Source organism: Rhinolophus sinicus, linkage group LG02 (genome assembly GCF_036562045.2).
Source record: "Rhinolophus sinicus isolate RSC01 linkage group LG02, ASM3656204v1, whole genome shotgun sequence".
Lineage (NCBI taxonomy): Eukaryota > Metazoa > Chordata > Mammalia > Chiroptera > Rhinolophidae > Rhinolophus > Rhinolophus sinicus.
Window position 1 is genome coordinate 852,387 of NC_133752.1, and position 20,615 is coordinate 873,001.

Here is a 20,615-nt window from a genome sequence, read left to right on the forward strand (position 1 = left end):
CTTCAACCAGACTTCAGGAGAGTGCTGTCTGAACCAGGCGAGCTCCACCAGTGCCCCTTGCACTCCCCCATTCCTGTTACTTTGGGCAGATACCGCATGCCGACCTCTGGGCACTGAAGACCCAGTGACGGTACCTGGCCCCTTCTGCAGAATTCACAACCTGAGGGAGTGGGAAGACAGAACTGAGCAGGAGGTGACACAACAGGGCAGCCACATGGCAGTGGTGGGGAGGAAGGCTTCCAGGAGGCGAGGGCAGTGCCCAGGCCAAGTGGGGAGACTACGGGGGATTCAGGGACAGGGAGCCAGGCGAATTTCCACAGATCTTGAGCCCAGCGCTGCGCATGGCTGGCCGGCCCTCCTGGACTCACCCCTGCCTTGCAAACTGGCCCCCTTCCTTCCTGTCCTTACCTCTAGCTACCCTGAGGAACTCATCAGGTACCCAGCCACTCTGGCTGCTGAGAAACTCACTCCCCCTTTTGCTGTGTGAACTCACCTTCCAGGTGAGGGGCGTTTCTGGGGCCTGTAACAGATGCTGCTCAATACTTTGACCCCACTCAGGGAAGCGCTTTCGCCCCGTGCCCCAAGCTCTCGACCCCCCACCCCATCCAGCCTGCTAGAGACCCCGTGTTTGTGTCCAGAGCTCTGGGGACGCGGCGACAATGCGGGAGAGGGCGAGGGAGGCCAACGAAGGCCTGAGCCTGGAGGGACAGCGTGGCGGGCAGGCGGAGTGCGGGCCGGGGGCGCCCTCTAGCGTCGGCCGCGCTGCCTCTCCGCTGCGCCCGGTCTCCCGCGCCGCCGCCTGGGCCCCCAGGTGCGTGCGCACTCGGAACACCGCGGGGTCTGGTGGCTGGAGGCGCGGGGGCGGGGGAGCGGCCTCTAGGGACGCCGGACGGAGACGTCGGCTGGGCGCTGGCCGGGTCGATCCGGACAGCCGCAGGCTGGCAGGTTGGGGCGCCGGACAGACAGTCATGAGCTGCTCGGTCCCGAGCCTCCCCGCCCCTCACCTGCCCGGCTCCACCTCCTCCCGCGGCCCCGCCCCCCGCCTGCCCAGCTCCACCTCCAGGCCTGTCCTCGTGTTCCTCGGTCCCTTCACCGCCTGGGATGGCTCGTCTGCTCCCTCCTTGTTCCCAGCCTGTGACGGCCGCCCGCCTACCCCGCTAGGATGGACACCAGCTCCACGCCCTCGTCCAGTCCCCAGCTGCGTGTGTGAACACACTCGGGCGCCAATGCCCAGGTCTCGGCCCCAAGGTCTTCAGGGGGGCGTCACCGCACGTGAAACGTGCGCTTCCCGCCCGAGTGGAACGTCCTCAATCTCCCCACAGCGGTTGCCGGATGTTTTAAATCGGGACCCCATCTGGCTGCCTCCTCAGTGTCTGGTCTGGAAGAGCCCCTGCCCTCGCTCCCTCTGCTGGTAGCTCTGAGGGGGACAGCTGTGTCCTGTGGGGCTGGCCAGACTTTCCTGGCTGGGCGTCTGGGGCGGGAAGCTGCCCGGGGGTGGCGGTGGGGGTGGGGCAGTGCCTGGGCACAGGCCAGTCGCTCTCACCCAGCGCCCCGCCCCCAGACCAGGGCGCCAGGGGCGCTGCGGGGCAGGGAGGGGGGTTGAGCCCAGCGTTTTTGCCGTCTGTCAGCTGTAATTCTCCAGAGAGAGCTTCTGACGGCCTAATTGTCTCCTGAGAAGACAGGGTAGCACCTAACTCTTTCACTCACCTGTTTTCAGTGCGACATTGGTGTGATGACCTCCACGTGCGGAGGCAGACTAACTTTTCTCTTCCTGAGCATCACTGCAGGTGCCTGGGTTTTGTTTACAATCAGCTCTTGGCTGTTTCGATATTCGTTTTGCCCCTTCAGGATGGCTGCTGTGTGCCCTGGACCTCAGCCCCCACCCGGGCAGGTGAACCCTGCCCCACCAGAGTCAGCCTCCCCGGAGCCCTGGGGCCTTTATGTGGCCTTCTGAACGCGTATTCACATGGCCTCATGTCTTGGGGTGTCTGCTGCAGACCCCCAGCTGCCCGCAGGCTCACACAGCACCTGTGCCCGGCCACCAACTCCCAGGGTCTGGCTTGAGAACAGACCCATAGCGGACGTATGGTCCACATGAAGGATCTGGGTGCCTGCTGGGGACACCACCATGAGGTGGGGTGGACACCTCAGGTCCCGGGGCCAGGCAGGGGAAGGCAAGGCCTCAGGCCACACCTGCACCCTCAAGACCTGTGGAGAGAGGGGGACAGTGACCAAGGTGTCTCAGGGACAGATGGGACATAGGAGAGCAGTCCCTCAGGCAGTGTCAGGACTCAGCAAGAGAGGAGCCCGGTGCCAACGCAGGGGTGAGGCCACCTGAGCCAGGCTGGACATCCTGGGCTAGGCTGGGGTGGGGCGGTCTGTCCCGAGGGCCTGGGAGGATGGGGAGACCACTTGGTGCCTGTCCTGCTGCTGGGATCCCGTGCTTCCCTGCCCACCTTCCCAGCCAGGCCTCAGGTCTCCCGCAGGGAGGCCACGCCTTCAGAGCCCAGGCATGTGGGCTGGGGGAGAGGTGGGCTGGCCCCCTCAGGTCGCAGAGGCCACCGCCAGTGGGCAGCACTGTCCCTGCCCCCAGGGGCCCTGTTTTCCAGAACAGACCTGCGCTCTCCTGGGTGACCCCTCGGCCAGGGTCCTAGCACTGCCGCCCAGGGACTGGCTTCCCCTGGGATCACTGGCCCAAGGCGTGCACTGAGCGCTGCGCTGGGGAGAGCCTGGTTAGGCAGTGGCCACCTCACCTGGACAAATAATTCATTGCATGGCGACAGGTCATCAAGATAGCGCTTTATTAAACCTCCTTACATCAAACTGGGTGTCTAGTCACCAGCACACGGATCAGTCTGGGTACAGTGTGACGGGGGACGAGGAGGGCAGTGTCACAGAACAAGATGACTCCTGAGGCCAGGGCGTGACCTCCGGAAGGTGAGGGTCCCCGACTCTGGCCTCACGCAGCACATCCAGACCCACGGCCCACTCACCAAGCCCATCTGCTGCAAGGCCAGACCCAGGCCCCAGGCCATACCGCTGTCACAAAGGCAGACCCTCAGACAATCGTGACATTTTCCACCTTGGCTTGTGATGTGTCACACTTTAGAAATCTGACTTTAAGCTGTTACAGAACATTCATTTGATATTTCAATAAAAACATTATTTCTAAAAAAGGTGGTTACATGTGTAAACCCAGGACAGAGACTCGGGGGAGCTGGCTCGGACCCTTGGAGGACGTGTGGAAACAGCCCGCACTGCACAGGGTCCCGGAGGTGCCGCCCCGCCGGTGCCACCCCAGGGCTCCACTGTGAGAACTACTGGCTGGAGATCACTCTTCAAAAATTACAAAGTGCCTTCATTTTTAAAAGTCTGGATTTTCATACTCCATCCAAAACGACTCTGGAAGCCCTGTGCCAATTTCCTGAATCTCTACTGAAAAACGGCGTATAGTGGAGCGCATGAGGGGACACGTGCTAAGGATTCCCGGTTCATTTTCAGGCGGGCACAAAGAGGGCACTCCTGATGGCAAGGGTGGTCCAAGCACAACTGCCTGTCAAACACCTTGTCACACGAGCCTCATTTCTGGGCCCATCACTTATCACACGTGCACCTGGACCCTAGCTTCAGCTGCAACAGTAAAAGTGAAGACAAATGAAGCGGGGAGCCTATCGCAGACAGTTGCCCACATCACAAACACTGAAGGTGCCCGCTGGCAGCTGGTGCCATGTGTATGCACAAAGCCCCAACAGCACTGGGCTGGTGGCATCCCCATGTGGCAGATGACCGGGAGGGCGATTCCAGAGCAGGAGGGCAGCTGCGTTCAGCAGTGACAGCAGCACTGGGCAGGCAGGGCACCCGGCAAAGGCAGCGAGGGTGAGGGCAGGGCTGAGCCGTGCACCCCGACTGGGCCCAGCACACCGCTCCCCAGAATGAAGGCCACCGTTGAGGGCACACGGGCAGAGCTCACAAGCAAGCTGTCTACAGCTGCAAATCCGGCCACAGAAATATGTGCGACAGCTCGTGAGTACCCAGGAAGCATCTAGAGGCTACTGCTCAAATAACAACCCAACTGTTACTGAGCAGAGGTTTAACCTCAGAGCACAAAATCCTATTCCTGTTTTGTCAAGTTTCTTCCTCAACAGCCGAGCAAGTTTCAAGTAATTCAGCAGCTCTCATTTCCAAGTCCTGGCTAATCTGGCCCCTCTGTTCCTACATCTTCCATTCCTATGTTTGGAATCTCCTAAAAGAATGTTCTTGTGGGTCAGACAGAGCAGAGGCCCCAGGCGGCCAGGTGCCTACACTTCTGAAAGCCCCGTGAGGCACCCCCCACAGCACCGGGAACAGTCAGCTGCCTGCTCGTGCTGGAGGGGCTGGGCCGAAAGGGCCGTGGGCACGTGGACACGCCAGTCCCGGGCCCCTCCAACCATCCACAGGGCAATGAAGTGGGGACAATGCAGATTAGGAAACGTTCTAAAAGCCTCAACAGCACAATGAATCACTCAGACATAAAGTGCTTTATCTGTGAGGGCTTCCCTCATCTCTCTCACGCCATACTTGACACTGCTGGCACTCACCAGTCAGGCAGACTGGCAGGTGAAACTACTGGTAACTACTTAGCAAGGTGAAAATCAAAGGGAAATCAACAAAGCTGATACACAGAGAACAGGAAATGTGCACGAGACACTGATTTTGCAGAGGTTTTGGTGCCATCAACGGACGTTTCCTCCATGGTTACTGATGGGACAGGCAATGAGCACGGCCGCTCCTACTGCCACGCCTTCAGGAAGCCGCGTCGGCAGACTCAGTGTCTTCTCTAGGGCTGAGGGGGGCGTGCTGGGCGTCCAGGCGGCCGGTCCTCTCCTCCTGGGGCACCAGCAGGGCGTGGGCCCGAGCCCATCTGTGAGCCAGGGGGCCGCTGTGGCCGCCACGGTGCGAACGCAGACACATTCCCTGGAGGGGCTCGGGCCTTCCAGACTGATTGGATCTTCATGGAATGATGAAAATTAAAAATTACTTGATTACGGAAGTTTCTGATTTATTCCAGACAAAATAGTAGGTTTGTCAGTAAGAATCACCTCAGAGCAATCAGTGCGGTGGCCGGAGGCAGTGGCGGGCGGCTAAGCCTTCACCTCGGCAGCCTCCTTCTTCTCCTTGGCCTTCTCCTTCTTCTCCTTCTCCTCCACCTTCTCCTCTTTCCCCAGCGTCGCCACAATCTCGGCCACCTGGCTGGTGGAGACGTGTACGTCTTCTTTGTCCACCAGCTCGATCACCTACACACAGGGAAGGGACAGGGAGCTCGGGCCCCGTCTCCTGGGCCACCAGGCTGAGACGGCCACTGGCACTCGCACGCTCCACTGTCCAGCCGGGGGTCCCCCTGCCCTGCTCCTCAGCGTACCAGAACCCTCCACCCCAGGGGGCCAATAGGCCCCAAAGCCCCAGGCCAGGTTCCAAGCTACCAGGAGCCTGGGCTGCAGGAAAGACTGTGACAGGTGGCCGACAGCACAGCAAGGCTGCAGGCCACATCCCTGGGGGGCCAGCGGCGGCCCTGGACAGAGGCCCCCAGGTAGAGGGCAGGGCGCGGGCCCCTGGGAAGGTACAGGTGACATGGGCTCGGCCCTACCAGCCTGTGCTGCTGGCCAGGTGACAACGCTCGGTGAGTACCTCACTTCCCACTGAACAGAATTAAGCAGACAGTCTGGTGAGTGTGTGAAAACCCACTAGCCAGCTTCCCGATGGGAGCCATTAGAAACACCTGTGAAGGCACGCCCTTTGCAGACTAGCACACTCCCATCCCAAGCCGCCTGGCACCAGGGACCCAAGTGCTGCCTTCAGGGTCACCTCAGGCGGCCCCCACGCCCGGCTCTGAGGACAGCAAGGCACACCTCAACCCTGGGGGTCTGCACACCCCAGCCACCTCATCACCAGACCCAGCCAAGGCCCCCGTGTCCTGTCATAAAGCAGGTGACCTGTTCCAAAGGGACATTCTCACTACACTGCGCTTCATTTGTGTGCAGAGTGAGGGCCGAGACCAGGCCACGGGGCCTCACGGGTGGAGGCGTGTGCAGAAAAGTGCCTGGGTGAGCCCGCCAGCCCTGACGGGGCCACATCACCCACCTTCACAAGGTCGTCAATGTTGATCTTGCCATCCTTATTCTCGTCCAGTGCTGCAGCCAGGCTGACGAGCTTGTTTTCTGGAATGTGCTTGATTTGCTTCATGGCGCTGATGAGCTCAGTGACACTGATGACAGTCTCCCTGGGGGGACAGCCTGCATGTGGCACGGCTGGCCTGCACCCCCAGCTCAGCCCCGCCCTCAGGCCTCCCTTAGCCCCTCCCCTGGGGACACAGTAGGCACCGGCGCTGGGTCCTGAATCCTGTGTGTGCAGCCCCAGCCAGCCCTGTAGCTGCCCGTGCTCACTGAGCGGTGTTCCTCAAGCCTGGGGCACATGGTCAGCATGAGACCACGGGGCACAGCAGGAGACGCCGACCTCGTCTGGGGGTGAAGGGCCTGCCCCCAGGAGCACGGAGTGTCAGTCACTACCTACCGCCTGGTGGGTGGTTTCATTCACCCCACAGCTGCGGCCGACCTCCCCCCAGGATCTGGGACACACCAGTGCAGAGGTGGCCCGGCCCAGCATGGGGTTCATTACGGAGGGCCTGTGTGTTGGGGTTCAGGAAGAGGGAGGAGGCAAGAGAGGGATCCTAACTATGAGGAAAGTGGAGCTGAGTGTGGCTGAGGTCAGAGGGCACATGGCTTCTGGGGGGGGGCTGGCTATGAGCCGACATGCAGTCTGGAATGGCAGCGAGCCAGCTGCCTGGGGAGCGATATGGCTGAAGGCAGACATAGCATGGCAGTGCGTATGGGGAGGGGGACTCAGAGCTGGCAGGAAAACGCAAGGGGAAGCTGGGCACCGCAGCCGAGAGCGGCACCTGAGTCAGAAAGGCACGCACTCACCCCGCGGGGGAGCCCGGAGCGGCCGGGCCCAGCCTGCCGGCCTCCTGGTCGGCCTCCAGCTGCGTGAGCAGCCCATCTATCTGGCTGATCATTTGCTGCACCCTCTTGGTCAGCCTCTTGCTGGCTTTAGATTCTTCCACGTCCATTTCTTTGCCAGTCTTTGAAAGTTCCTTCTTGATCTCTTGCAAGTCCTAATGAAATTTAGTTGTAAAAAGACTGTCTTCAAAGCCAACCTGACTGTGAAGCTTGCCCTGTAATTAAATTACTCCAAACCAGTGTCCTGAGCATGAGACGCCCCAGGCTGTACCCCGTGCAGTGCATTAGTCTCCAGCACACAAATGTGCTCATTTTTGCAATTTCTAACGTTTTGTGGCAAAGGACATGGAATCTGTTCTGAGCTCCACCTCTCTTCATGTTTTCTTTAAAATAAGGGACTAGATGACAGAATCAAGCAATGGTGTCGCCTTCAATTCCAAGCCAGCTGTTCCCCAGAAGCGAACCTCACAGGGAGGGTGGGGGCAGGGCAGGGACGAGGAAAAGGCCGAGAGCATCTGATAAACCCGACTTCTGACAGGACCCACAGATCAAGAGGCTTGCCAGAAGTAAGTTTAGAAAATGGCAAATTATTTTTACCAGTCTCAAAATTAGTCATCTTTTCCCAACAGAGCTGTGAAAACATAGTTCTTCTAAATCAGATTAGGGAGTAATATTTATAATCAGAAAAGACATGTTTTCCTTAAAAAAAAAAAAAAATGACTAACTAAAAGGAGTCTCTTTCGGAGACTCATAAATGAAAACAAGGTTTCACTTATCAAGTGACCAGGTACCTTCACCTGATACCTTCACGTGTTTAGAAACTAAAAAAGACAGATGTTTGTCATCTGCAGGGTGACAGGCCAGCTTCCAGGAGAAAGTGACCCAATACGATGGCTGCAGGCAGTTAAAGAATAAACTTACTAAGAAGGCAGTTTTCTCTCAAATCGCCCCTGGCTGGCTTATTACATATTTGATGGAGGTGCACTGGTACCCCAGGTCTGACGATGGCCGACCCACTGTCTTTGCAGTCATGGTCTCAGGAGCAAGCCTCATGCTGCCCCGGGGGCCACACCCCACACCCCTGGGCACCTGCACCCATGTCCCCAGGGCGCTGTACACGATGCCAGCCACACGCCACGCCCCCGGGCGCCCGCACCCCACACCCTCCCCGGGCGCCCGCACCCCACGCCCTCCCCGGGCGCCCGCACCCCACGCCCTCCCCGGGCGCCCGCACCACGCCTCCCGGGCGCCCGCACCCCACACGCCACGCCTCCCGGGCGCCGCACCACGCCTCCCGGCGCCCGCACCACGCCTCCCGGGCGCCTGCACCCCACGCCTCCCGGCGCCGCACCCCACACCCCGCACCCCACGCCTCCCGGCGCCCGCACCCACACCCCACACCTCCCGGGCGCCGCACCCCACGCCCGGGCGCCCGCACCCCACACGCCACGCCCTCCCCGGGCGCCCGCACCCCACACCCCGCGCCCTCCCCGGGCGCCCGCACCCCGCGCCCCGCGCCCCACCTCGCTGTACTCCTGCACGTCCCCTTTCAGCAGCTCCAGCTCCTCCTTCTCCTTCGTCAGGGATGACTTCTGCTCCTTCAGTTTCGAACAAGCATCACTGAGCATGTCAATTTCCTCCTTGGTTATTTCCTCCTCCTGGGAAGAAAACACCACACCTGGTGGGAATCACCTGCACAGGTTGTCCAGTGTACGCGGCGGGGTCTCTGCTGCGCGAGGCCAACTTCCTGTCGTCTCTGAAGGAGTGCGCCGTGGATGTGTCATCTGACACATGGACACTTGTGAGACAGCTGTCACCTCGACGCCTCGTCGTGCCACGTGTCCCTGCCTCCCACCAACCTGCCTTCCCTCGCGAGACTAGTTTGTTGCTGGAACTGGACGCACGCGCACACGGCATCTGCCTGACCCCTGACCCCGACCCCCGTGCTACAGTGTGTCCCCTACGCGTTGAGAGCCACCTCACTGAGTGCACAGGCCGACCTCCTCACCACCACCTTGGCTCTTTTAGGTCCTTTGAATTTCCATGTACATTTCAGAATAATGTCGTGAATTTCAACAGAGAGGCTGCTGGGACCTTGAGGGTCCCGGGTCTAAGGGCAGCTGAGGACAGCCCCCCACCCACAGTGCACACGTCTCTGCACTGGCTCAGCTCTGGTTGACCTCAGCACCACTGACAGCGCTCAGTGCACAGGTCCAGCACGTCTAGCTCACATCTATCCCCTACAGCCTCCTTGTTTCGACACTACTGTAAATGGGACGCTTTTAAAATTCCCAATTCCTGTTCACACACCTGCAACGCAGGGAAGCACGGCTGATTCCCAGGTGTCCACACCACTGCCAACGGTCCCCTCACTGCTTCCCGACCTGCACCGTTCTGTGTCCCTTCCCTGCTGAGAGCGGGCGGCTGTGCCAGCGTGCCCCGTTCCTACAGGGTTCAGAACCACCCCTAACCCCGCTCTGCTGACTTTTCTTATTAGAAATAGTGCTTTTCCCACACCTGCTGAGATGGTCTAACACAGGTTTTCTCCCGAGTCTGTTAATACAGTCATTACACTGACTGATGTTTTTATTCCCTTGAAAAGCCCCAGGAAGTCATGCTAGCATCAACCTTGTTCCAGCTGCATTTGATTCGCCAAAAGTCTGGGCAGAGCTCTCACCCCTGTGCTTACGAGGCCCTGCTGATTTCTGTGCCTACCTGGCTTTGCATCAGGGAGTCCCCAGCTCAGAAGCTGGGACAGTCCCTGCTCTCAGACTTTCTGCCAAGAGTACAGCACTGCAAGGGTGTCTTCTGCGCAGGGGGCCACCAGTAACTTCCGTGGGAAGCCATGGGGCCTGGGCTGCTCTGTGGGAACTTTTCAGCTACAAACCCAATGTCCTTACTGGAGCAAGCCACTCAGGCTCTGGGCCAGTACTGAGACAGGCCCACAGGCACGAGGCCACCTCCGCTCCCACTCTCTGGTGCCTCTTCAATGCACCCTAGCTCTTCACTCCCATTTTCCATAGGTGTTTCTTGCTGACCAATTTGTGGCATCCTTAGTTCATAAGTTCTGCTAGTTCTTCATGTCCTTTCACATCTGAGTCTTGAACCCACTGGAAACGGAAGACGGCCAACCACCTGGCCCTACTCACTGACAGGTGCCCCTTCTCCCAGAACACCCTCCGTGGGCCCCACCAGTCTCCACCTACTCAGCTGTCCTACCCCAGCCCCACACTACTTTAAAAATGACCCTGTGTCTCAATCCACGATCCCTCTCAGGTCAGCCTTCATGTCCAGCTCGGCCGGGCTGCTGGGACGCCCTTCCCACCGGCTCGGCCAGGCTGCTGGGACCCCTTGCCCCACCCGCTCGGTCAGGCTGCGGGACCCCCTGTCCCACCCGCTCGGTCAGGCTGCCGGGACCCCCTTCCTCCTGGCCTCAATGCACCAGTAATGCCATGTGTTCACTTCCATCTGTCCCCTGGGCTGTCTCAGGAGTGGCCTGGCCTCCCCATGGGCCTCAAGGCCACCAGTGGAGTGAAGCAACGCCGGGGTCCAAAAGCCACCCCACAAGGCTGGTGGTGCCACACCTCACCACTGCCCCACCCTTCCCGACACACTGCTTCTGAGGGCCACAGCCCACCTCTGGCATAAGCCCCCATCTGGGCGCTTTCTCTCTTCTGTGAACAGTGTGGACCCTCGCAGAGTAAGGACCTGGAGCACGCGGGCATCCCGGTCGTCCCAGGCCCCTGCAGTGTGGCTTTACCTCCTGCCTCCGCTCCACAACTGCCCCTGCCAAGGCCACTGACACCCACAGGCTGCCCATCAGGGGTCAATCCTCAGGCCATCCACCTGGCCCTCAGCACACCCTCCTCTGGACACACACCGTCCATCAAGGTGTCCACACACTCGCCTCATGGGTGGCCCCGCCATGACATTGCTCAGAGTCCCGACATAAATGTGCTGCCCGGGTCTCTCCCACTCCAGGTGCCGAGTGGACATGGCCATCTGGCTGGTAGACACCTCCTCCCCCAATGTGTCCCACACGCTCTGTACAGTGTGCCCCCTGTACCAGGCCCACTGGGAGTTCCAGACAGAAGGCGTGCTCCCCGGGGAGCGGCTACCCCAGGACAGCGAGGCCACTGGACACGAGCATCCCCACATCACAGGATAGGGGTGTGGAGGGCGCCTGAGCCAGGGCTACTGGGAAGGGAACAGAGGCCTCTGTGGGGGAGCCACACCTGCATCCCCTCCCGCTGCGTCACCTCCCCTTTCCAGGCGCGCAGGTCCGAGACCGGCCCCTCTCACCCCAGGCCTCCCAGGAGCATCTCAGACCGGCGGCCTCACCCTCCTCATCCCTCCTGCTCAGCTCGGAGCTGCCTCCCTCCTGGGAATGCTCAGGCATCAGGTACCTTCACGCCCTCCAGGATGGGGGCTGTGTCCTTCAGGGACTCTGACGGCAAGATCACGTCGGCCACTTCCGGCTGTAGCTCCGCCGCTGGCTGCCCAGGGGTAGCTTCTGCCACCACTTCCAGCTGCATTTCCTTCTGGAACATAAGACGGCTGCGGCTCAGCACCACACATCACACCAGAACCCCCGAGGCATCAACACCAGCACACATGTGCCACTGGCCAGAGGGCAGTGTGAACAAGCCTGCTGGGTGCCGGTCGCGGTGTGTAAAAGCCTACCCAGCGGCAGCGGTGACCCGCCTTCCGCAGGCCTCCCTGCAGGACTCCCCAGTGGGGTGCTCCGAGGACCAGGTGCAGCCACACTGCTCACGCAGCTGTGCCCCAAAGTTCACCAGGTCACCCGCAGCCCCTACAAATCCCAGCGTCTCATTTTCCTGACGGCTGAATGCAGCTACCCTGTGACTCACGGACTGAACACCTTGTGGGCACAAGTGCCAGGCGCGGGAGCACCCCACAGCCTGGACGGGGTCGAAGCTGCCCCCCTGTGTAGACTGGCCCCCGGACCAAGGAGAGTTGTCCAGCTCACACGCCGGCCCCCCGCATGCCTGCACCCAGACCATTGCAGGAGGAAGGCAGGTGGAGCGGCACAGCCCCCAGCGCCGGCCCCAGGCCGCAGAGCCACCTACCGCGGCCGCGGCCGCTGCCTCCGAGCGCTCCTGCAGCTGCTGCTCGCGGAGCTCCTGCTGGATGGCCGCCTCCGCCTGCAGCGTGGCCTCCAGCTTCGCCTTGTTATCCACCTGCTCACCCTCCACCTCGGCCACCTTCACCTGCGCCTCCTTCGCCTGCAGGGGAGATGCCTGTGAGCAGCTGGCACACAGTCCCGCAGCCCCTGCCCACGGCCAACTGTCATCACCACCGGGGCTGCCACAGGCAACGGGCGCACTGCTGGGACCCAACCAGACAGGGCACCCGAGGGTCACCTTGCACTTGGACCACAGGCGTCCTCGTTATTCTGAGAAAGGGCAGACGCGAGGGAATGGAGAGCTGGGGGCGGGGGCAGGTGCCCGTGGCTGGGGACGTGTGCTTCCACGGCCCCTCCCCCCAGGAGCGAGGGGTCTCCCGGCAGGCAGCGCGTACCACAATCTCCGGGAGAGTCTGCAGCGTGGACTTGAGCTGGTCGGCGGGTGACAGGGTGTCTGGCAGGTACATGGCCCGGGACAGGATGAGTAGTGATGTCGGGATCTCCTGGTGCAGGTGCAGCTCCAGCCACTGGAGGGGGTTCAAGAGCCAGACTCACGCGGCCTGTCCCGCCCACCCCTGGGACCTGGGCGAGGGCTCCTGGTCTGGTGGGGGAAGGGGTGGATGGGCAGACTGGGCTGGAGTCACTGGGATGCATTCTCAAGCTCTACCAGGTTCATTACTGCTGCGTTTCATGAGTCAATCTCACCCGAGCCGCCAAAAGACGGAGAATCGGTGCCGCGGATGCCAGGCTTCAGGGCACGGGACCCTGGGAGGGATGGCCAGGTTCCCTGCTAGCAAAGCTCTTCACTTAAAAATGGCACAGAACTCTGAAGGTGCTGTTTGGGAACTCATTCCACATTCAAGGTTTTACACATCTACTGTGGGTCAGGCACTGTTTCAGGCTATTTTAGTGTTGAAAGACAGTGTTCAAACTGACCAAAAAGACCCTGACAATGTCTGGGCACAGGACAAAGGCTCTGACAATGTCTGGGCACAGGACAAAGGATGAGATGAGAAGGAACTGTAAAAATAGGAACAAAACGCCAAATACGGGTGAAATAATCAGAGAAAAACCCAGAGCACTTGAACCAAAAGGCCCGACAGTCTTGGGGGCACCGGCCCAATATCAGTCACCCCGAGTCTGCACCAGGATGTGGGGAACCACCAGGCTCTCGGGCATACGCAGGGCCACTGGTACCGCAGAGCAGGACCTGCGGGGGAACCACGGCACAGCAGGCTGTGCTGTGTGGGGGGAGGAGCCGCATGCCAGCTGGAGGACGCCAGCAGCAGCGGCATTGGTGGGGACGGCTGGCCCTGCACACTGCATGCCTTCTGGTGTGAGGCTGGATCACGGGGCAGGCCGCCCTGCCTCACCGCGGCCTGACTATTCCCACTGCTGCTGCCGGGCCGGCACAGCTGCCTGCCTACGGTATTGGAGGGACAGGGTGCAGTGGTCCTGAGCGCACAGCAGGGCGGGATGGCCTGGCTCCTATTTCCCCAAAGACCCGGCCCCGGTTCAGAGCGTGCCAGAGTTTCCAGGAGGTTACCTAGCCCTCACCTGTCTGCAGGTGATCAGGAGCAAGAGACAGGAAGGACATGGTGCACGGGCAGGTGGCCAACACTGGGGTTTGCGGGTACCGCAGGACCAGGTGCTCACACACCCTTGCCCAGGGCCCGGCCAGGCGGGGGTGAAGGCCAAAGCAGCACGTCACCACGCCCGCTGCCATCCACATGCCGTCCATGTCCCCAGCTTCCCACAGAGCCCACGCTGGGATGGGAGGGGGAGCCGCACCTGCTTCAGCTGGTCCCGCAGGCGGTCTTCCGTGACGCCCAGGGCCCGCATGCCTCGAGCCCGACACGCTGCCTGCAGCTCCTTGACACTGAGGCTGTCCACTCCTTCCTCAGAAATCAGCTGTAAAGAAAGTCCACCCACTGTCATCTGAAAGGGCACTAGAGGTTCACGGTGCTTATGGCCCACACTTGGGGGGCACTAAGTGTCTCATTATAAGCCACTTTGCCAAGTACCAAATTACTGCTGCCAAGGCCCCAGTTCCGGGTTTGCAGGGACAGGGACCGTCCAATGGAGGGAGGGGACCTTGTAGAAGCACGCAGTGACCAGGACCAGCTGCAACCTGAGACTTGAAGAGCAGCCTCGTCCTCGGGGCATTCTCAGGGTTTGCAGGATGGCAGAGGAAGGACGGAGACTGGCAGTGAGCCTAAGCTCCGAAGATGAGTCCCCCTTCCTCCCCGAGCCTGAGGGAAAAGAGGGAAAAGCAAACAGGTGTCCCAGAGACGGGCCCAGAGTGCGGAGAGACTCCCACAGCTTCTGTGAAGGCAGGTCGCACTCCCCGCCTCACCAACCCCATTTCACCTCGCGGTGATCCTGCCAGGGAGGCCGCTTCCCATTTTCCTAATGAGGCCTTTACCTGGAGATGACTGAGGAGGGGTGGACACGAGGTTGTAGGAGGCACAGAGCCCCTGTGTTTCTCCCAGTGGTGACACCTCACAAGATGCAGTCCACAAGCACCACTGGGATGCGACACCAAGCAGGTCAGGACAGACACCCCTGCACCCCAGCAACCACTAATCTGGTCTTGATTTCTGCAACTGTCACTTGCAGCATGTGATATGAACGTGATCGTCCAGTGTGTGACCACGTGGGTTCCACAAGGATCCACGTGGCTTGTTATGTGTTGACGATCGTCCCTTCTTGTGTGAGAAGCCTGCATGGTGCACACACGGTCCTGGTTTAACCTCTCGTCCACGGAACGACATCTAGGTTGTTCCTGCTTTTAGGTTCTTGTGGAAAAACTGCTTTGCATTTGCTTTCTGGTCCCCATCTTCTAGTGGGTGAGGTGAATCCCACTGGGACTTCTTGCGAGCGCTCCTGGGTGAGCCTCCTTCCGGGGTATTTCCAGAGGCGGCTCTGGGGACGACAGACACGTGTAAGCGTCAGAGGCTGTCAGTATCCTCACTACTCCAGTCCCAGTGAGCTGTGGAAACCTCACGGCCCGACGCCCCCACTCTGCTCTCTCTCTCCACAGGGTCATCGCTTCTGCGTCAGCCATCACACCGATTTAGAAGACGCACGGAAAGGAGCGTAGCCTGCTGGTCTCCCCGTGTCGCTGCTACCCATGCTCTTCCTTCCTGACGTGTCAAGGTTCCTCCTAGCCTTTCCTTTATGTTTGGAGAACACGTCCGCTGGCGACAAACCTCTGTTTGGCTTCACCTGCGAACATCTGATTTCCTCCTCGTTCCTACAGGATAGTTTTGCTGGACACAGGACTCTGGGTTGACGGTTCTTTTTTCAGCCTGTGAAAACTACTGTTCCACCTCCTTCTGGCCTCGCGGTTTCCGATGAGAATTCGCTGCCATTCGTATTGCTTCTCCTGGAGGTAAGATGCCATTCTCGCGCCCTGCTTTCCCCATTACGGCTTTGTCCTCAAGTGCTCATTAGTTTGACTATAACGTAGCTTGGTGTGGATTTCTTTGGGTTTATCCCGTCTGGGGTTCACTAACTTTCTTAAATTTATAGATTTACTTTACTGAATTTGGGAAGTGTTCAGCCATCATCCCTTTGAGCACTTTTCCAGACCTGCCCTGTCCCCACTCCTCCCAGAATTTCCACGACAAGAATGTTAGAAGCTTCGCGATCATCCCACAGGGCCCTGGGGCTCTCGTCATTTTTTTCACCTTTTCTCTCTGTTGTTTTACCTTGAATTTCACCAATCCTGTCTTCTGTTCTCTCCATTCTGCAGCACAGCCCACCGAGTTTTTCTTTCTGGATTGTATTTTTCACCTAAATTCCCATTTGGTTCTTCATGTCTTGTTTTTCCTTGCTGCGACTACATTTCTATGTGACTCACTTCATCACTGCTATGGAAGCATTTAAGATCGTGTCCAGTTTGTCTAACCTGTCCCCAGTGCTGCCTTCCATTGGTCACATTTATTCATTCACTTTGGGATCCTTTTGGTTCTCAGCAGTAGTTTTTGATTGATACCTGGACATTTTGATGATATGCTCTGAGATTCTGGGTCTTATTTCAGACCTTGTCTGTCTTAGCTGTCTCCTCCGATACGCCTCTGGCATGGCTTAAGGAGTAGTGTTCTAACCAACTTTTTACAGATCTTGTAATTGATGATCTGGCATCAACTGATCCAAACTAACGGCTAAACTTATTTACATCTCCCCCGCGGCCCGGCTTTCATGGGCGCGCGCAAATCGTATTTCAAATCTTCCAACCACAAACCCTAACTTCTGTGTTTCACTTCCTGCCCAATCCAGAATGTCTCTAGCTGGCCACACCCACCACACGAGTAATAAAGGCCAAGCCACGGTTGGTTCCTCCCTCCTTCCCTCACTCCTGCTTCCTGTCCAGGTGTGTCAAGGGCTGGTGTGGCCCTGAGTGGGTGCCAGGCCCGTTTCTATGGAACTGGGAACAGGCTGCTTTCGCTGGCACTGAGCTCTTTGTGCCATCAGTCAAACCCACCAGTACATTTTGAGACAGGTGGGCTGCTGTTTCATTCCTGCCAGGCTCCTCACTCGCCTCAGCCAACCACCGGGGAGAGCTACATCCGTTTCTGCTGGGAGGGGTGAGTGGGGTTCTGTCTGCACAGACCTCCCTCATTACTGGCCAGCCCAACCTCCACTGACACGCCCCCAGAGGAGGGCGGGAGGATCTTGGGATTATCGGGAGGGGTGGAGGTCTCAGCACCCCCTCCTGTTGCATGTGAGGGTCAGTGTTTCCTGTGGAGTCTGGCTGGAGCAGAGCGGTTACTGTCTGCAATCTTCTGTCCTGCTAGGCAGCCTCTTTCTATGCTTTGGTAGAGGGCAAGCTTTTGCACTTGTCCACACTTCTGGGTTGCTGACTTCTTCAGCCCCAAGGCTGGGATCTGAGGCACAAAGCAGCCCCACAGCATTGTTCCTGGGGTTCCAGAGTCTTCATTTCCCCACTTCTCAGAGTCTTCCTGTTTGTTTTCTACTTCATGTCCAGGGGAAAGTGTGCCCACTCCACCTTCACAAGAGCGGAGGTCTGGCTGCTATCCCATTTCATCAGGATCTGAGATTCTGCGGACCAGGACAGAGTAGGCAAGCGTGGCGATGAGCTGCCCGGGGACCCAGCGGCATTCGCCAGCCCTTGGAGAGGGCTAAGAGTGCAGGCCTCAGGCTCTGCTCAGAGGCAAGAGATATCTCGTCAGGTTAAGGTGACAGCAAACAGCTGGAGTCGGGGCTGCTGAGGCAGACAAGCCTGAGGGCTGCAGTCCAGACACAGGGATGTGTAAGGACCAACCTGAGGTCAGGTCTCAAGCTGAGCAGGGCCGAGGTGAGGGGCTGGCAGAGCCTCCGTAAAGCAGAGCAGGGCCTCGTGGACTGTGCTGAGCTGGGAGCCCCATGCAGGGAGAGGCAAAGCAGAAACGCCAGGCCCAGCCCTGGTTCAGCGGATGGCCACGGGGTGACAGCCCCTCCTGGAGGAGAGCAGCACCACCCAAGACCTCTAGAATTTTTCAGTGTCTGCATTTGAGAAAAGCTAAATAGTACAAACAAAACCAAGAACAAAAACAAAAAAGGACCTACAGATCCCTCTGTTACTGGAAAAATCAGACATGAATTACAGTTAACATGTTCAGGAAAACAGAACAAGATGGACAGTTGTACCTGAGAACTGAAATCTTAAAAAAACACACACAACTATTTCTAGGACTGAAATTAAGAACTCAGGAGATGATTTCAGAGTAATCAGACCCTGAGGAAGAGATCAGTAAACCGAACGTACAAAAGGACGTGGAGCACAGAGAAGGGCACGTGAGGCTCAGGACGTGGCAGAGAGGAAGGGAGAAGTGAATGGGGTCTGCGGAGGGGAGAGACTTGAGGGGAGACGTGGAAGCACGGGATCAGTCCACGAGAATTGCAGACAGACACACCCAGGCACCTTCCTGTCATCGAATGGCTAAAACCCCAAACGAAGAAAACCTCAGACACTGCAGAGAAGAGAGGGACATCTAAGGAACAGTAATAGGCCCATCGCCTGCCACCTCACTGAATGGCACTTTGAGGTCTAGAAAGAAAAAAACGGCCAGCCTGCAGCTCTGTACCTGGCAAAAAATACCCTGAAACCTAAAGGGAAATAAAGATACATCAACACAAACAGAAACTAAGAGAAGTCATCACACAGAAATGGTAACGGGAGATGGTCTGGATGGAAATGGGGGGTAAACATGGGGTGCACCGTCAACATCTGGGATGTGAGATGTAGGGCGGCCAGGCAGAGGCAGAGACGCAAGTGGGGGGACTCACCTCCAGGGGCCAGCACTGATGGGGGAGGGGTGGGAAAGCACTTACTCCTCTGAGGCTCCTACTGTGAAAACTCGTAGAGAACTCTAGGGAACTGCTACAATGACAGTACTGAGCTAGTGAGGGTGGGATAATAAAAAAGTACTTGATTCACCCAGATGATTAAGTGTAACATAAACCGGTGGGAGGAGTGTGCCCTAAGCCCTCCAATTAGAAGGCAGGCATTGCCCTACGCCCTCCAATTAGAAGGCAGGCATTGCGCTAAGCCCTCCAATTAGAAGGCAGGCATTGCGCTAAGCCCTCCAATTAGAAGGCAGGCATTGCGCTAAGCCCTCCAATTAGAAGGCAGGCATTGCGCTAAGCCCTCCAATTAGAAGGCAGGCATTGTCAAGCTGCATGGGAACAATGACAAACACGCTGTAGATAAACGGACTCACGAAGCTTAAAAGTAAAAAGATGTGAAAAGCTGTTGGAATATCAGACACTGTAGATTTTTAAGGCAAACAGAGTTTCTAGAGAAATGGAGAGATGTTTCCTGAATCCTCCCCAGAACGTCCATGGCAGCCGCCAGGCTGTGGGCAGGCGAGTGGGCAGGGCCAGTGGTTTTGAGCCCAGGCAGCTTTTGACTTCCTGCCCTTTACCCCGGAGCCCAGTTCTAGGTCACTACATTAAGGAAATCAAAGACCTGCGGCGAAAATCCATGTGACTTATAGCAGTGCTGTTTGGGGCTGCAGAAGGCTGGCTAAAAGTAACGTTAGTAAGTTGTGATGCAGCCAAGTAATGAAGCGTCAGCAGGCATTAAAATTCATCTTTTCAATACTTAGCAACACGGGAAGATCTAACGTCATGCAGGTGGAAAATCGTATGGACCTCACGACCCCAACAGTGAGCCCAGCAGACACCCACGCACACACACACCCACGCACACGCACCCATGCACATGCACGCACACACACGTACCCCTGTGCACGCACCCATGCACATGCACGCACCCACGCGCACCTGCACACGCACACACCCGCACCCACGCACGCACCACTGCACCCCCCCCCCCCCACGCGCAGGCACAGCCAGAGGCGTCAGCTCCTAGCTCAGGCTCGTGCTCACCTTGTCGTCCGCCTTGATGGAGCGCAGCCGCATGGTCAGCTGGAAGCGCAGGAAGTTGTTGGTGCCAATGGACTGGAGCTCCAGCAGCTTGCACAGCGCCACCAGCTGCGGCCGCGTGAGGTTATCCAGCGTCAGCTCATCCTCAAACAACTTGGAAAAACGCAAGATTTCCTCATTGCTGGGTCTCTCCCCTGTCTCTCGGATCTGCAAGAGCAATGCTAAGGTTATGCACAGTGGGGGCAGGTTCCTCAGCACCCCCACAACCCCCCAGGGAGCTGCTCCTTTCCTGGGGCAAAAATCCATGTGAAAAGATACTTATCACAGTGCTGTTTGGGGTCACAGCAGGCTGGTATTCATGTAATGACGCGTCAGCAGGCGTCACAATTCATCTTTAGTGACTGGGAAGAGGCCATGGGCCTCTCATGCCGGGCAGGAGGCCCTGCCACCCTCTCCCCACCGCGGATGTGGCTGTGGTGACAAACTCTCCCTCCCCGGGACTGCTGCAAAGTCAGAGACACAGGCAAGTAACTCTGAATGTCAGCAGGTTCCAGTTCTCAGGACAGAGGCTCGACTTCACTGAGCACGGGGAACCTCCTGGTCAAACCCCCATGGCACCAGCCACTGCCCACCTGGGGGTGCCACTCGTCCCTACAGGAGACAAGAGGGCAGCACGGTCATGAGGCCCACTCCCCAGGAAGGCAGGGCGGCCCGAGGCTCTAACCAGCACCCAGCACCAATGGGTGCGGCCCCAGGGGCTCCGTAGGGCACCTTCTGGAAAAACATGGAGAAGTCTTTGGTGGCGCTGCCCTTGGCCGCCTTGTTCTTCAGGGCCATCTCCTCAATGGTGTCCTGCAGAAACTTGGCCAGCTCCAGCTTGACCCGCAGCTCCTTCTTCAGCCTCTCCTCCTGCAAGGGCACACAGGGCGCTGCACTCCCCCGTCGGTGGCCTGCAAGCCCAGCTCCCACGTCAGCCCAGTGCCCCCACGGAGACGCTTCCTCCCCCGGGCCGGGCAGAGCTACAGCTTTCTCCTCCAACCCCGTTCCACACACGTGTTGTGAGCTGTGTGGTGTGGACCCCG

At 58.6% G+C, this 20,615-nt stretch overlaps 1 protein-coding gene across 2 annotated transcripts in view; it reads right to left on the minus strand.

The window, feature by feature from the left end:
• Positions 1–2,784: 2,784 nt before the first annotated feature.
• The window catches only part of LETM1 (leucine zipper and EF-hand containing transmembrane protein 1), a 34,720-nt gene continuing 16,889 nt past the window's right edge, over positions 2,785–20,615 (minus strand). Inside the window, exons 5-15 of one of the 2 annotated variants that reach the window (XM_074320263.1) lie at positions 20,305–20,442; positions 19,537–19,740; positions 13,930–14,049; positions 12,534–12,665; positions 12,083–12,238; positions 11,399–11,533; positions 8,516–8,650; positions 6,957–7,147; positions 6,118–6,256; positions 5,079–5,273; positions 2,785–4,987 (exon numbers count right to left, since the gene is read on the minus strand). In XM_074320263.1, the coding sequence (XP_074176364.1) occupies positions 5,121–5,273; positions 6,118–6,256; positions 6,957–7,147; positions 8,516–8,650; positions 11,399–11,533; positions 12,083–12,238; positions 12,534–12,665; positions 13,930–14,049; positions 19,537–19,740; positions 20,305–20,442 (1,503 nt within the window). In that variant the 3' untranslated portion in view covers positions 2,785–4,987; positions 5,079–5,120. Of the gene's footprint in view, positions 5,274–6,117; positions 6,257–6,956; positions 7,148–8,515; positions 8,651–11,398; positions 11,534–12,082; positions 12,239–12,533; positions 12,666–13,929; positions 14,050–19,536; positions 19,741–20,304; positions 20,443–20,615 lie in introns of both variants that reach the window. The other variant, XM_074320261.1, reaches the window with a different exon arrangement.